Source organism: Nicotiana tomentosiformis, chromosome 2, assembly GCF_000390325.3.
Source record: "Nicotiana tomentosiformis chromosome 2, ASM39032v3, whole genome shotgun sequence".
Lineage (NCBI taxonomy): Eukaryota > Viridiplantae > Streptophyta > Magnoliopsida > Solanales > Solanaceae > Nicotiana > Nicotiana tomentosiformis.
In genome coordinates, this window is record NC_090813.1 from 150,014,992 (window position 1) to 150,031,953 (window position 16,962).

At 38.5% G+C, this 16,962-nt stretch overlaps 1 protein-coding gene across 2 annotated transcripts; it reads left to right on the forward strand.

The window, feature by feature from the left end:
* The first annotated feature begins 12,808 nt into the window (after positions 1–12,808).
* LOC104103893 (uncharacterized) lies at positions 12,809–16,701 on the forward strand. Of its 2 annotated transcripts, none has more exons than XM_009611847.3 (2): positions 12,809–12,945; positions 15,643–16,701. In XM_009611847.3, exon 2 carries the CDS (start codon positions 15,720–15,722, stop codon positions 16,365–16,367), a length of 648 nt encoding a protein of 215 aa, XP_009610142.1. In that variant the 5' UTR covers positions 12,809–12,945; positions 15,643–15,719; the 3' UTR covers positions 16,368–16,701. The 2 variants fall into 2 exon arrangements, with proteins under 2 accessions (XP_009610142.1, XP_009610143.1); XM_009611848.4 differs by having other exon boundaries at positions 12,821–12,945; positions 15,672–16,701.
* The last annotated feature ends 261 nt before the right edge of the window (positions 16,702–16,962 follow it).

Consider the following 16,962-nt stretch of genomic DNA (forward strand, 5'->3'; position numbering starts at 1 on the left):
AATTCTTTGGTTAAACAATTTGGTTCTGTTAATGAATCTGATAATCTTCTCTTACTTTCCAAATCACCCTCTCTCAACTGAATCATGTCGAATATCAATGACAACAACCATCAGGTGGAAGGAACTCCAGTTCTGTCACCTCAAGGAACCCCACGCAATTCAAGAGAAATATCACCAGATAGATCCACTACTCATAACAATGAACAATATGGAAATGAACAAACTGTCAAGCAGGATGCTCTCCAGGCTTTCGTGAGGGGACTACCAACTGTGTCACCCACACCTCTACCAAACAATACTGAAACTGTGGAAATTCCATGATCAGGGTTGGCTAATTCTGGAAGCGGAGGAACTCCCAACGAATCACGTGATGGGAGCCCAGGTACGCCTAATAATTCTGATTTACAAACTTTAATACTAACCTTGCAGAAACAGGTGAAAGAACAAAATGACCGTATTGAGCAAATACCCAGTGTACCACCTGTGATCAAAGGAGTTGATTTCAACAAATATTCACAACAACTATGGAAACCAAGCGTATCTCCATTACCAATTCCCAAAAATTTCAAAATGTCTGACATCCCGAAATACGATGGAACGATCGATCCACGTGACCACGTTACTGTATTCACCACGGGAGTAAAAGGTAATGATTTGACCAAGCAGGAGATTGAATCTATGCTGGTCAAAAAGTTTGGGGAAACACTTATTAAAGGAGCGTTAACATGGTACTCTCTTTTACCTGAAAATTCTATTGACTCTTTTGCTGAGCTTGCAGATCTATTTATAAAATCACACTCGGGTGCACAAAAAGTTGAAAAGAGAATGGAGGATATATTCAAAGTAAAGCAAGGAGATACAGAATTGCTTCGAGAATTCGTAGACAGATTCCAACATGAAAGAATGTTACTACCAAGAGTACATGACAATTGGGCAGCCATGGTGCAAGCAATTTAAACGAGAAAAGTTCAGAAGCTACGAGGAGGCTTAAAGAGAGCCTACGAGAATTCCCTACCACGGCATGGAATGATGTCTATAATAGGTACAGTACCAAGTTAGGGATCGAAGAAGATATCGTAGCTCAGTCAAGGGTTGAAGAAAAAACAGGTTCGAGGCGATCAGAATCTGAGAAGAGGTCTGGAAGAATAGGTATGAGCCTTATATGGGACCTTCGGGGCGAGAAGCTCGTTCCAAATTCGAAAACGTGCGGGATGATCATAGGTTCACAAATAGAGATTCAGGTTCGTCATCGTCGAGATTCAGAAAAGATCGAGGTGAACGTAACAGAGATGCTAATACAAATGCAAGGATTGGGGACTACAATTTTAATGCGAGTACCTCCGAGTTGGTCGTTGTTTTAAGAAATATATATATATATATATATATATATATATATATATATAACTTTATCGAGCTGCGGTATAGTCGGCCGGGTATGGCACATATTGTGCAACCACAAATCAGTTGGGTATAATGAGATATGATAATGAAGTATTTACCGAGCCCTTTTTGTGGTCGGGTACGACCGTGTCCTCCATGAGGCCGAGTACGAAATGATGTATCATATGATAGTACTGAGTACTCTTAAGACCGGATACGCCAAGTTCTATTAAGACCGGGTACAACCAAGATATCTTAAGACCAGGTACGACCGAGTCCTGTTGAGGTCAGGTACGTCGAGTCCTGTTAAGGCCGGGTAAACCAAGACCTCCTGAGGCGAGGTGCGATGTGATAAAGATATAAGACTTTACCGAGTCCTCTCCGAGGCCAGGTATGATATGATATAATATGCCCCAAAGAGTGGCCGAACATGATATGAGATGATACGCCCTAAAGAGCGGTTTATGGCCTAAAGAGATGAGATCAAATCCAAATAGAAGAAACCTAGACTTTTGGTGCGAATTCCATAATGATCACGGCCATAGAACATCACACTGTAGATTATTACAAGGTGAGGTGGAACATTTATTAAAGCAGGGCTATCTGACAGAATTGTTCAGTGAGAAAGGCAAACAAGCTTACATGAAAAATAGGCAAGAGCCCCCAAAACCTCCGTTTACAAAGTTCACAATAACTCACGGGAAGCAAACTCGCCAAACTCTGGAAGACGACAACTTAACCTTTGATAATGCAGATGCCGATGGATTAATAATTCCTCACAACGATGCACTGGTAATATCTTTACTTATACATGATACTAATGTAAAACGAGTTTTGATTGACCCAGGTAGCTCTGTGAATATCACTCTATTACGAGTGGTGAACGAAATACTGATGGGCGATCGTGTAGTTCCAAAAGCACGTTCCTTATCTGGGTTTGATAACTCAACCGTTATTACAAAGGGCGAGATTGAACTAAGCACATACGCAGAAGGGGTCATCAAAGAAATAAAATTTCAAGTGATAGACACGGATATGGCATATAATGTGATTCTTGGGAGACCGTGGATTCATGAAATGGATGTTGTGCCATCCATATTACATCAGGTTATCAAATTCCCTTCAAAATGGGGAATTCAACAGTTCGAGAAGATCAACAAACTTCAAGGAGCATCAATTCGATGATACAGCCAAGTCAAAAAGATACGAATGCAAGTCAAAAAGATACGAGTGCAAGTCAAAAAGATGCGGGTGCAAGTGAGAAAGATGCGGTAAATCAAATTTCAATAGAAATTGTATCAAAACAAACAGACGTGGACTCCAGATCAGATGTAATTCAAGAGTCAGAGGAGAATGAAAACATTAAAACAACGACTGAGGAGCTTGAAGCTGTTCCACTATTCGAATAATGGCCAGATCGAAGAATTCATATCGGAGCAAGGTTAAACCCATATAGGAGAGGTAAGTTAATTGAATATTTAAAGCTAACGCGGATTGTTTTGCATGGTCCCATTCAGATATGACAGGTATACCTCCGGAGGTGATGACTCATAAATTAAATAAAGATCCATCATTCATACCTGTCAAACAAAAGAAGAGGAAGTAAGGATCATTCAAAAATCAAGTGATCGATAAAGAGGTACAGAAACTCTTAAAGATCGATTCAATACGCGAGGTAAAATATCCTAATTGGTTAGCTAATACTGTGGTAGTTCCGAAAAATAAAGGTAAATGGAGAGTTTGTGTGGATTACACTGACTTAAATAAAGCATGCCCGAAGGATTCATTCCCTTTACCGCATACAGATCAATTGATTGATGCTACCGCAGGCCACGAATTATTAAGCTTTCTAGATGCGTATTCTGGTTATAATCAAATAAAAATGGACTCCTTAGACGAAGAAAAAACTTCATTTATTGACTTATTGTTACAAAGTCATGCCTTTTGGCTTGAAAAATGCTGGAGCCACGTATCAGAGGTTGGTGACCAAGATGTTCCAAGAACACCTGGGGAAGACAATGGAAGTGTACATTGATGATATGTTGGTTAAATCTACACAAGCGGAAGATCATTTTCAACATCTTTCAACTACCTTCGAGATCCTCCGCAGATATAAAATGAAACTAAACCCAGAAAAGTGCGCTTTTGGCATAGCTTCAGGTAAGTTTCTAGGCTTTCTCGTATCCAATAGAGGAATTGAAGTAAATTCTGCACAGATTAAAGCTATTGAAGAAATACCTGATATACTCACAAGCAAAAAAGGGGTACAAAGATTGACAGGTAGGATTGCAGCTTTGGGAAGATTCATGTCAAGATCTTCAGAGAAAAGCGTTAAATTCTTTTCAGTATTGAAGAAGCAAAATCAGTTTGAATGGACTGAGGAATGCCGACAAGCCCTCAAAGAGTTGAAGGCATACTTAACAAATCCTCCCCTACTGTATAAACCAAGGGATGGAGAAAAACTATTTGTATATCTTGCAGTTGCAGAAGTAGCTGTAAGTGTAGTTTTAGTAAGGGAGGATAAAGGTAAACAATCTTCTATTTATTATGTTAGTAAATCTTTATTAGATGCTGAAACTAGATATCCTCATCTAGAGAAACTAACTTTAGCATTAGTCACGACAGCTAGGAAATTGAGATCATATTTTCAATGCCATCCTATTTCCGTAGTAACTGCATATCCATTAAGGAATATTTTGCATAAACAAGAATTGTCAGGCAGACTAGCCAAGTGGGCAATAGAATTAAGTGAATATGACATTATTTATCAACCTAGAACAACAATAAAGTCTCAAGTTTTAGCATATTTCGTGGTAGATTTTAATACAAAAATAATTCCTGAAGTAGAAAAGGAATTACAAATTTTTACTGGAGCTAATCCAGGTACATGGACTTATTTACTGATGGCTCTTCAAATGTCAAAGGAGCCGGTTTAGGTATTGTCTTAATCCCACCCTCAGGTGAAAGTATAAGACAAGCAATTAAATATTACCCTATTACTAACAATGAAGCAGAGTATGAAGCTGTAATTGCAGGTTTGGAACTAGCATGAGAACTCTTCATAGAGCAAATCATGATTAAAAGTGACTCTCAACTGGTAGTCAATCAGATGCAGGGGACTTACACTGCTATAGAGGCACAAATGCAACAATACTTGAAAAAGGCACGAGAACTGATCAGGCAATTCCAATCATGGAAGATCGTGCAAATACCCAGGGAAGAAAACACAGAAGCAGACGCGTTGGCTAACCTTGCTTCAGTTGCAGAAGTAACGAGTGAAGAAAATGCTATTGTAATACATTTATTCCATTCAACACTTGACCAGGATAAACATGAGGTAAGCTTTAATAATTTAACCTGAGATTGGAGAAACGAGATTGTTAATTTTTTGCAGTACGGGATCGTACCTGAAGGCAAGAAAGAATCTCAAGTGCTTCGACGAAAAGCTGCTCGTTACTGCCTAATTCGAGATAATTTATATCGAAAAATGTTTGGCGGTCCTTTAGTAAGGTGCCTTGGACCCAATCAAATAGAGTACGTGATGAGGGAAGTACATGAAGGACATTGTGGAAATCACGCAGGTGGAAGATCTTTAGTTAAAACACTAATCAGGGCAGGATACTACTGGCCTAAAATGGAAGAAGATGCGGAAAATTTTGTAGCCAAATGTGATAAGTGTCAACGATATGCCAACAATATGCATCGACCTGCAGATTTATTACATACAGTTATTTCCCCTTGGCCATTTATGAAATGGGGAATGGATATAGTAGGGCCTTTACCACAAGCTAAAGGAAAGGTACGGTTCTTATTAGTGTTAACAGATTACTTTTCAAAATGGGTAGAGGCAGGAGCTTTCAAACAGGTACAAGAAAAGGAGTTGAAAGACTTCATTTGGCGAAACATTATATGCCGGTTTGTAGTTCCAAAAGAAATCATATGTGATAATGGCCCACAATTTATAGGCTCGAAAATCACGGAGTTCTTTCAAAGTTGGCAAATCAAACGAATAACCTCTTCACCTTACCATCCCATGGCAAATGGATAATCTGAGTCAACAAATAAGATTATCATCAATAATTTGAAGAAGAGACTAGAAAAATCAAAAGAGAATTGGCCTGAAGAATTACCAGGAGTGTTATGGGCTTATAGAACCACAACAAACATAGCCACGGGAGAAACTCCATTTCCGCTTGTGTATGGTTCAGAAGCTTTAATCCCGGTTGAAATAGGAGAACCAAGCACGAGATTCACATTGGCAATGGAAGAGTCGAACGATGAGGAATTAAGAACAAACTTGGACTTACTCGAACAAAGAAGAGAAGCAACTTTAATACGGATGGAAGCACAAAAGCAAATCATAGAATGATACTACAACAGAAAGGCTCACCTCAGGTACTTCAAATTTGGGGACTTCGTTCTTAAAAAGGTTTTCCAATCAATGAAAACAACCGGAGCAGGAAAGCTAAATCCAAATTGGGAAGGACCCTATAAAGTTCGAGGTATCGCTGGAAAAAGGTGCCTACGAGTTAGAAACCATGGATGGCAAGGTTTTACCCTCGAGTTGGAATGCTGTTCATTTAAAGAAATACTATTTCTGAGCAAAAAAAATACCCACGGTCAGGTATCGCTTAATTACGATTTTTGTTTTGTACAGTTAAAATTATACTAACAATTTTAGATGATAGGTAAAAAGGTAGCCCACACCAAATGATGCTATTAGACCTGAAAGACACGTGGAAGCAACACTATTCCCGGTCTAGGGTTGCAACCTTTCTGATGGAAATATAAAGGATTAAGCAGTCATCATCTAAATTATATATATCTCTGAGTCCCGTATGTTTTTCCTTTTCAGGAAATGGACCACATAGAAGGAATAATCAAGTTCTCGAGATTTCATACTTCAAAGCTCAAACACTTGGGGAATATATATATATATAAACACGTGAGGGACTATATATATATATATATAAGGAAGGCAAAGAAGACTGAAAAAGTCAGAATTCAAGTCAAGCCTATGGTCTACCCAACAAATCGAAAGTTAAGAGCAAATTCAAGAGCAAAAAACGCAAGCTACTCATGGATGTAAATTTCAAAATCTTACGAATGGTAATATTTAGTCATGGGTTGCAAGATATACCCTTGAACTTTGTAAAATCTGTTGTAAAGAAAATAGTTACGAAAGAGTTATAGATGATACTTGAATACATGTAAAGTATTATACAATTTGAAAGTTCAAAAGATACAAAACTTCCTCAAAGTTATTCAAAAAACGTGTGTGTTCCTATTTCTTCTTTCGTATGTTTACACCATTATGAAGTTGAGACGCCTTCTTCATTGAGTGTCATTTATAAAAGGACCCTCTTTTATAAATCGTGCTTGTTTCAAAAAGTCACGAAGTACTGAAGCATTTTTAATGCATAACAAAAGAGTAGTACAGAAACTCGGAATAAAATATCATAGAAGTTGAACAAAAACTTAGAAGATGATATTATAATAACTTGGTTAAAACTAAGTATGAACTTAGTTCCAACCTAATTGTCTTATACAAAAAACCACAAAACGGACTAGGGGTAAGATTTTCCAAAACATTACCCCCAAATGGGACCAAGGGTAAATCTCCAAATGTTCCACCAATAAAAAAAAACAAAAACAAAGAAACATTTCAAACTTTTAAACTTTCACTGTGGGGCAGAATCTGAACCGGTAGGATGAAGAGTGGCATCATCACCAGAAGGAAGAGCAACTTGAGCAGGAGAAGGTTGAACAATAGCCTTACCAGGAGCGATTTCATCACCCTCGGGAATGCCAACCTCAGGTGAAGAAAAGCTTTGACTCTGCTGGGTCTTTTCAATCGTCTCTCTAGTCTTTGCAATCTCAACATCTAAGTCAAAGCCTTCCTGGCTTACTTCCATTAACGTTTCAAGACGAGTGTTCAAAAAAGCCCAGCTAACATCAACAACGGCTTTATCTTCAAGGGTCTCATAATCTGTTTTCCACTACTCAACCTCAGCTCTTATTTCATCCTTCTCATTTAAGGCAGCATCGTAAGAAGCCTGTAGGGGGCAAGAGATCTCTCTAAAAACTGAACATTGTTTGAGGATATACGAAGATCTTCTTGAGTTTGCGTGAGCATTGAACAAGCTCCCCAGAGTAAGCTTCTTTTTGGTTTAGCAAATCCTTTAAGCTCCTAATTTCTTCAGAAGCCTTGGAAAGCTGCTCAGCAAATGAAGACTCGAGAAGATTCTTGTCTTTGCCCGCCTGATTGGATGAGGCTTTCTCAATCGCTAGTTCCGCTGCCATAACCTTTACTTGCTGCTCTAAGGTGCACTTTTCTTCCTCTAAAACCTCCATCTCAAGTTGAAGCCCCTCAAATTATTCTTTCCAGTTGTCTGCCTTAGTGTGATAATCATTCATCAACTGCTCTGTGTGGATGATCCTTTTCATCATCTCCGTTTCGATGAGATTGATCTACATAATGAAAAGAGGAATGTGATACCAGTAAAAGAGAAATCACGTAAAATAAAAAGACAAGGTTTATACCTTTAGAGACGAATGCACAATATCATTCATCCACGTTAGAAAGCTGTGACTTTCCAGTTTTGACTTCTCAACTGGGCCAATCAGTGGTTTCAACCATACATCAACTTGGCCAGATTTCTTCAAAAGATTACCATCTTCAGGAATCTCGATGGTAACTTGTTTCATTTCCTTACTGTTACTGGAGGAACCAACTTCAACATGGGAAGTTGTAGCAATAGGGGCAGTCGAGGAAGTCAAAATAGCCACGGGTGGAACAGTGGTAGCAACAGCATGAACGGGTAACCGAGGTTCAATCGGAGCAGAGCCATGAAAAGTGGCAAAAGGCGTTTCCTTAGATATAAAGCCAAAGCTTTCTTCATCAAACCCACGAGAAAAGAGTTGTTCAGTAGAGTCACGGGGTGCAGCAAATGTCTCTTCATCAGAATTCACTAAGGTAGCATTTTCAAGCTCGGACATGGGAACAGAACTAGGATGGGGAGTAGCTTCGTCATCTGAAATGACCTGTCTCCTAGCCCGTGGCTTACGAACCAACGAGCCTTCGTCCCGTTCTTCTTCATCCTCAGAGTTATGTGGTCTATCGGCTTTTCTTTTTGTCTAAGAACTCAAGATTATCTCTTGAGCCTTTGATAGAGAGAGCCTCGAAGCAGTGATTGAAGCAACACTCACACCTCGAATGGGAAACCCTAACAAAGAAAGGGGTTAATAAGTTCCAAAATAAACATGGAAGTAAGGAAGAACGTGAAAGAGAAAGTTACCGTGAGTCTTAACTTTCCATCCAAATATGTTTGAAAGGTATTTCCAGGACCTTTCTTCCATAGGAGCAATGGATAACACTTTCTCTACCCAACCACGGAGATTAGGAATCTCTTCAACAGTTCCCATGGTTGCTGAAAAAGAAAAGTAAAACATTTACGAGATTACAAGTTCTTCACAAAAAAAAAGAGAAATAAAAGATTGAAAGAAAGACTTACGTGCAAAGTTCCACTTCTCAGGGAAGGGCATGTTCTCTTCACCTACTAACACACTTGTAGGAGCAGCAACAAATCGGGCATACCAGCCACGATCTTTGTCGTCTTCAGGGCTAACCAAAACCCTCTTACTCCTCGCTACGAGAGTAAAAATCCCACGACGAAATAATTTGGGAGAGTAAAGATGAATCAGATGGTAAAAGGTGAAGGGTAAAGAAGCCAAATTTGACAAGTATCTAAGGCATGCCACAACCCTCCATATAATAGGACCAATCTGTCCTAAACACACATCGAAGAAATGATAAAACTCAATGATAACTGGATCAATAGGTGGCCTAAAACCTAATGTGAAGGGATATGTATACACAAAAGAAAAACCAGCTTTAAAGGAAGTGATCCTTTGATTTTCATGGGGGACCAGAATTGGGAAGTCAAATTTCCAATAACAATCTTTCCGCACAATAGAAACTAAACCCTCAGTAATCTGGGAAGGGTAAACATCAGCACGATCGTGAGAAGTCATGGAAGTGACCTGATTTTTAATTAATTCTCTATCAGTGACAAAGGAAAGTTCATCGGGAATAATCTCGTCGACAGTAGGTTCACAAAGCGGTTCACTGAATCCCTACTTCTAGCGGAAGATCTATGTGAAGAAGAAGCCCTATTTCTAAAAAATGATGGAGGGGTAGTACTGGGTTGAGAAGGAGAACCACGTACAGACACTGACCCTAAACTATGTAACCTACCACCTCTCCTACTCCTGATCGGAGCGGAAGAAGGGAGAAGTTCATCTACTATGACGAATTTTCGAGGATCAGGATTTGAAGAAGACATAGTTGTATGGGGAAATAGTACGTAATGAAGAACTAGAGTAAGTTGTGAATAAAGAACACTGAAGAAAGTTTTTCGTAAAAGCAAAGGCAAAGGATGTATTTATATGCAGAAGCAATCGTCATGTAAAGAGGGTAATGATGGAAACGTCATTATGAAAACAGTCACTTCGTGACTGATGCAGCCGTAAAAAAGCCATAAAACCCGCTGAAAAATTGCAGAACCAATTGATGATTGCCACGTGTCACATGCATTAAATGGAAGTGACATACGGTGCATTGGTTCAGAGAAAGATGCAATGGTACGTGAGAAATATCGACAAAAAATTCCCGCCATAAATGTGATACATTTCCCAAATATTCAATTGCTGAATAATTAGTAAGTGGGGGACTATCTGTATTGGTAAAAATAAATGTTACACGTGGAGTTAATTATGTGGTTTATATGGCAAGGCACGTGGATCACTAGAAAAGCGATAGCTGGAGAGGAGCACTAAAAGAGACACGAGTTGCAGCAGATACGAACAAATCACCCACGAGGTAAAAAGAAATGGTTGCTCGAGTCTCTATAAGTTATATGAAGAGGCACCGACGGAATAAACCAAGACAGTAAAAAGGGCAGATTCATGGATCTTCAATTAATGAGAGTGGATGATTACAAACATTACAAAATCTTCACGAACAGTTATGATTACCAATTATAACGTTTCATTAATGTCATTAATGCTCATAATGACTCGGTCTTAAAAGGGAAAGGACATTGTACTTGAAGACTCTATATAAGGGAAAGAAATGTTATTTGTACAGACACATTCTGATTATTATTAGAATATAATTATTTTCTTGTGCTTTCTATTGATTACTTTATCATTTTTTATTCTAATTTCCTTTCTTATTTCTGAGAGAATATTGAATTTCTTAATTATTAGTAACCCGGGTACTTCTAAAAATATGCTTTGACTGAGAATCTAATTCTTTGGTTAAACAACATTATTTATGCTTCACGTGGTACCAACATACTTAACTGCATGCTTGTGGTTTGATACAAGGTTGTTGTGAATCATTATTTGAGAAAGTGACTCTAGTAAGGTGACTTTGAGGCTCTTGAGTTGTCTTTGATAATCATTAGGTGGTTGAGTAGACCATAGAGATCTATAACTCGACTGTGGCTGTTGTGGGTTTTAGACTCTATCTTCTTTTACAGTCTATTTACATGAGAGGCGAGGAGAAATTTTATTGTTAGTCTAAGTGCTTGAGTGAATAGTATACAACTTGCCCCGAATGTGCTTCAAGGCAAAATTTGAGTTCGTTTGGTTTGAAAAATAATTGTAGGCTTTTCTTGGACTGTTTGAGAATTCAATTGCCACCCTATGATCATTATCCCTAGTCAACCCCCTTTGAGCCTTTAGCCTTTCTCTTTTGATAACCTTACTACAAGCCCTTCATTTTTTGAACATGATCTTCACTTGGCACCTGAACCCTCATAAGCACTCATTTGTAGTATGTAGCTCGAAGCCTAAATGCGGGGGAGGAGGAGGGGGAGGGGTTGAGAAATCTAAAAAAGGTACCGAGACATTAAAAAGAGAGAAAATAAATGATCGCCATGCAAGAGAAAGAAAGAAAAGAAAGTAATGTAAAGAAAAAGAAGCCCAAAAAGGTTGATTGATGAAATAGAGTGAGCCAAGTATCTCTAGCATAAAAATCAAGGGAGAAAAAGAATGAAATTGTCAACAAAGAGTGATGGCAAGTCTCTCTAGCCTCCAAAAAGAAGAAATATCTCCAAGGGTTTGACAAATGTAAGCCAAGAAATAAGAAGTAAAGTGCTTAAGGAAGGGTGTAACCACTTGTATCCCATATAGTATCCTACCCCGGACCAAAAGCCTTCATTAAAACCCGAAAGAAATCCTATTTGATTTTGAACCGAGTATGCTTACATTATTGGAGATGTACATGAGAGGGGAACCTATGGTACTTGAAGCTTAACTTGTGACATTCCTTTGTGAGAGAAAAGTGAAACCTTTGATGCACTAGAAATTGAGTGTTGAAATTTGAAGTGTAATGCCAACAGAAGGTAGAAGAGGAAGAGTTTGGAGTCCACCATGATTTACATGAAAAAACAAGAACTTGATGAGTGAAGTTAACTTATGAGGCTCAAATGTCACACTAGAATTACATGAGATGAGCAAGTTGCACCTTTTAAAAAAAATTGACACCTTAGTATGAGCGTCGTGGGTAATTGTTGGTCCTAACTGAGTATAAATAACTTGTAGTGAGTCCTTGAAATGATCATACAATGTGGGAAGGAGGGTGCTAATTTAGTTGCTTCAGGACGATCAAAGACTTAAGTTTGGGGAAGTTGATAAGTGTGAATTTTAATCATTTATTAGTACCTTCTTGCTATAGTTTTTAGTCCGAAAGTACTGATTTCTGCTTCTGAATCTAATGAAAATGGTTGAATTGCATGTGTGTTGAAGAATGTAAGCTCAATGAAGAAAAATGAATAAAAAAGGAGATGTTCTAGCCAAGTTTAGCAAAGAGGATAAGTGCTAAGAGAAGTGGGGTCCGAGAGTTTCATCTGCGGCCGCAAAAGCAAGTGCGACCCGCTAAAGATGGAATGCGACAGCAGAAGAAGAACTAAAGTTTCAAGGACTTTTGGCAGAAGTGCGATCCACATATTAAAATGTGCGGTCACACTTGGTCCGCAAAATACGTTCGTACTGACAAGCTTGAAAGATTAGAGAATGAGCAATGAAACGTTTGAAGCCTCCTCAAATGCGGCCCGCAGAAATTAAAGTGCGGCCGCAGAAGTTGAAGTGCGCTCGCAAAAGATGAAGTGCGATCGCATAACTCCTCCGATTGAATGCACATGCAATATTAACCCAGCAAAATACGGACTACAGAAGTTGAAACATGGCCGCAGAACCCTCTAAAGAGCATTTTTGTCATTGTTTTTTGGAGCCCTATAAATACGAATGAATTTTTTAGGGCATGTTTCATTCGTTGAAATGCCCATTTTAATTTCTTTAAGAAATGAAATGTCATCCTTGCCCCTAATTCTCCACAGAACAAAGGGCTAAAACCGGGTTTGGGTTTGGGTTTGGGTTTAGGTTTAGGGAAACATTTCAAGGGTTTTCTCTGAACCCAACTGTGCCTGGCAACTCTCTGCCTCTCTGCTTTGCACAAGTGTTCTTCTCCGTCGATTCCTTCTTCGAATTCGAGCTTAGGTATGTCTCTATTGCTTCTCATGCACAGCCCAAAGTTCATTGCTTTTTCATCCATTTCCAATAGTTTTAGATTCTTGATTGTTTTTTTTTTGGGCTGAATATAGTAAATACGAGAGTGTTAGCACTTGTGTTTCATTTGATATAGTGATTCTAGATCTAGCAATTGATTTAAGGTATCAGTTTTGCAAAGAAATGTAGGCGGAACGAATTGTTTCTGTGAAAACTGCTTAGCAGCAGTAGTTACCGGTTCTTGTAGCTGTTGCCCTAATGAGACGAGCTGGTGCTCTTGCTCTAGCACCTCCTATAACCTCTTTCAAAGGTAGATGCATTGGTCCGGCTTCTCTTTCGGTAAACACCTTGCAATTTTCATGAGAGCGCCTCCAATCCGTTGCTTTCTACTACTATCTTCTATGTAGAAAGTTCAAAAATTTAAGAAAGAATATAGTTTATACTCATGGCGAACGAGTCGGAGCTCAGTGGTACTTTACACACTTATGCTTATGCACCCACTGATTTTAGTTCATGAATGTGCACTTGACTGTTTCTCAGACCATGCAATGGAATTGCTGCCAGTGACATGTTAATATTGGCATAATATATAGGACCCCTCTGAACTTGGCTCCGTTTATTAGTGCACACCTAAACTATCGGTTTGCCCCCATCATTAATGGTGCACATTCAGCCATCACACCACAAACAAGGAATGTTTCATAGAGTATACAGGCACAGATTTTACTGAAGGCCAACATTGTTTTGAACACGATGGTAGCTATGTTTTCAGTGCACTGTGAAAAGAAGTTTGAAGTTGAACCAGTTAAAGTAACATATCCTGTGGCTTGGACACCACGGTTATAAAAATAAAAAGTAACATATCCTGTGGCATGGACACCACGGTTATAAAAAAAAGTAACATATCCTGTTGGCAAATCGTTTGTTTATCCTGTTCTATCAATTTAAATGTGGAAGTGCCTTTGTCCTACATTACCAGCATTTGAGGAGATCCATCACTAGGGGACAAGGTGACTAGTTTGTTGCAAAAAAGGCAATTGCATACGGAGAAGACTGTCTCAGAAGATAAAAAAGCAAGTTTATTGTATCTATTCCTTCAACATGAAGTGATGTTCTTTCTCCATGTGATGTGGCGGAGGATGTTGCAATTGCTTATGCTATAATGAAATCCTAAAGACAAAACCTGCATCTTTGAATCCTTTATCACTCAGTAAATTTAGAGAACTAATGCGGATGGAGGTTGCAATGTCTGGTTATACGGAAGAGTGACTTAGATTTTGTGTTCCAGGAAAGAAATTTCATCCATGTTGCATAATGAAGAAGATAACTCAGCAGCAATCAGTGCAAATTCTCGTCATCTGAATTTGAGGTTGTTCAGACTATTCTCATGTCTGGTTACTGAATACTGTTGGGCATAGTAAGGATCATCCAAAACCTATAAAGACATTGGAAGTGGGTGATATAGTTCACTTAGATGACACAAAAGATGTTGGTGCAGAAAACTGTCGCCATCTTTCTGCTCTGTATTATGTGGTGTGAACTTAGGGTTTGTGTTAATTACATGGTCTAGTCGATGGAATTATGGAAGTGCCTAGAATTCCTTTTGTATCACCTGGGATCCCCAGTCTACTACAAAAAAAACTTTGATAAGCATGTGATTCTTCAGGCAAGGCCTGCTAACATTATCTTATAAGTAAATTGAATTAGTGTTTTGGGTTGTGTATTCCAAGTCCTTGAAGAGTTTGACATGGCAGATCCCTGCTCCATTGTGGAGCTTGATATGCTGTGTTTCTTGTAATTTGGTTTCTCGGGCAACAAGTTATGCCACATTGTTTCAGTAAATTATTCATAGCTTTGTTTATTAAGGATGTTTTGGTCTGACGCCAGCACTCAGAGTCGGGAATAGCGGAGATAATTTTGACTACTGTCTTGTAGCAAGTGATACTTTAGTGATGAGGTGTGATGAAACGAATGTTTTGTTAGGTGGTCTTTATTTTTATTTTGGGTCAATTTAGTCACCACTCTGTTAGTGGTTGTTTGGTACAAGGGATAAGGATAATAGTCCCGGAATAGAGTTTGGGATTGTATTTATCCCATGTTTGGTAATAGGTATTAGATAATCCCGGGATAAGTGTTACATTAAAATGGTGGGATTAGCTATAACATATAGAAGGTGGGATAGCTAATCCCATGGGATATTCCCGTTGGTCCCTTAACTCCCTGCCCCGAACCTTTGTGTTTGAAATTATATCTTCTTGTGATAAGTGATAACTATAGATGCTAGCCTCACTGGTTTGTTTATGATAATGATCAAAGAAAAAGATTTGAGTGTTGCGTAGATATATAAACTGTGAATGGTACATAGGTGTGCGCACTATGCAGAGTTGCCCCTTTTCTCTTTCATAACAAGAAAAAAAACTTGACATTTCTCTGGACCCTCCTGAAAATAAATTGCTCATTAAGCCTCTTTCTGCCATGATTTTCAGAAGAAATTACATTCTTAGTGTAATGTCTATATAAGGTATTGAACTGTGTATGATATATGCGGTTACTAACTTGTTTCTCATTCACAGTGCGACACTTGTTACTTTTTCTTTTTGATCCTTTAGTAGTGCCACTATATGGTCTGAAATTGGAATAGTTATATACTTGCATATGATTTTAAATTTTGCATTTTGGTCTTCGCAGGCTATTGATTGACCTTTCTTTTGAATCAGATAGATGGTTGCTTTCTAGTTCAGTTTCCTGTATAGCAGAATTGAGAAATGAGTTTGATTTCATGTCTGAGGCATCGTTTGCCTGGTGTACTTTTGAGACAATCGGTTCGATTGAATGTGGCTGACTCCTGTTTTATTACCTCATCTGTGTTTACTCGACACTTTTCTCAGCCTGCTAGGAAAGAGGAGGAAAACGAGGAAGAAGTAGAGATTGACCAGAGAAAGCTTCCGGCTGATTATGATCCTGCAACTTTTGATCCTACCGAGCATCGTAGTCCTCCATCCGAGAGGGTATGGAAGCTTGTAGATGATGTTTCGGGACTTACATTGGTTGAAGTTGCAGAACTGTCGTCCATTATTATGAAGAGGTTGGGCATGACTGAGCAACCAATGGTCGGTGTTATGAAGGCAGGAGCTGCTGGATTGGCAGCAGCAGCTATGAAGGGACCGGAAGCAGCCAAGGAAGAAAAGAAACCAGAGAAAACTGTTTTTGAACTTAAACTGGAATCATTTGATGCTGCTCAAAAGATAAAGATAATCAAAGAGGTCCGCAGTTGTACTGAGTTGGGACTCAAGGAAGCAAAGGAGTTAGTCGAAAAGACTCCTGCTATTTTTAAGAAGGGGGTATCAAAAGAAGAAGGAGAACAAATCATTGAGAAGATGAACGCTGTTGGAGCAAAGGTTGTTATGGAATAATAATGAGCAAGACATTTGGTTTGATACTGAGTTAATCCAAAAGTATTTGAAAACTAAATTATGCTTCATTAGGCTATGCATTTTTGTAGTCTACTTTTCTTTCCTTTTCCAAAAATCCCTCAGCTGTAGCTCACAAATAATTGTGTCCATCATGTTTGATTGACATGCTTAGCAGAAGGAATGCGACTTAGTTGTAGTCTACTCTTCTTTGATTGTACTGTGGGATTAATGATTCTTTTCTTATGGGTGGCTGGTTTGGAAGGAAATGTGTTGTTACAGTGCTCATTGATATCTAATGCACGAAAGGCGTGGACTTTTCTCTTTTGTTTTGATATATTCTATGCAGAAAGCTTAAGCTTGACTTTATTCCTTATGCAGAATCCTTGATTTATATATATATATATATATATATATATATATATATATATATATATATATACTATATTAAAAGCACGAAGTTCCTTAGCGAAATGTCGTTCGCCTTTTTTTATCCTTTGAAAACAGATTTCATACTGAACAAATATGTCGTTTAATTATTTTTCCTACAATTTAGGAGTTTGAAATCAACTATAATTATGACTATTAAATTTTGTCT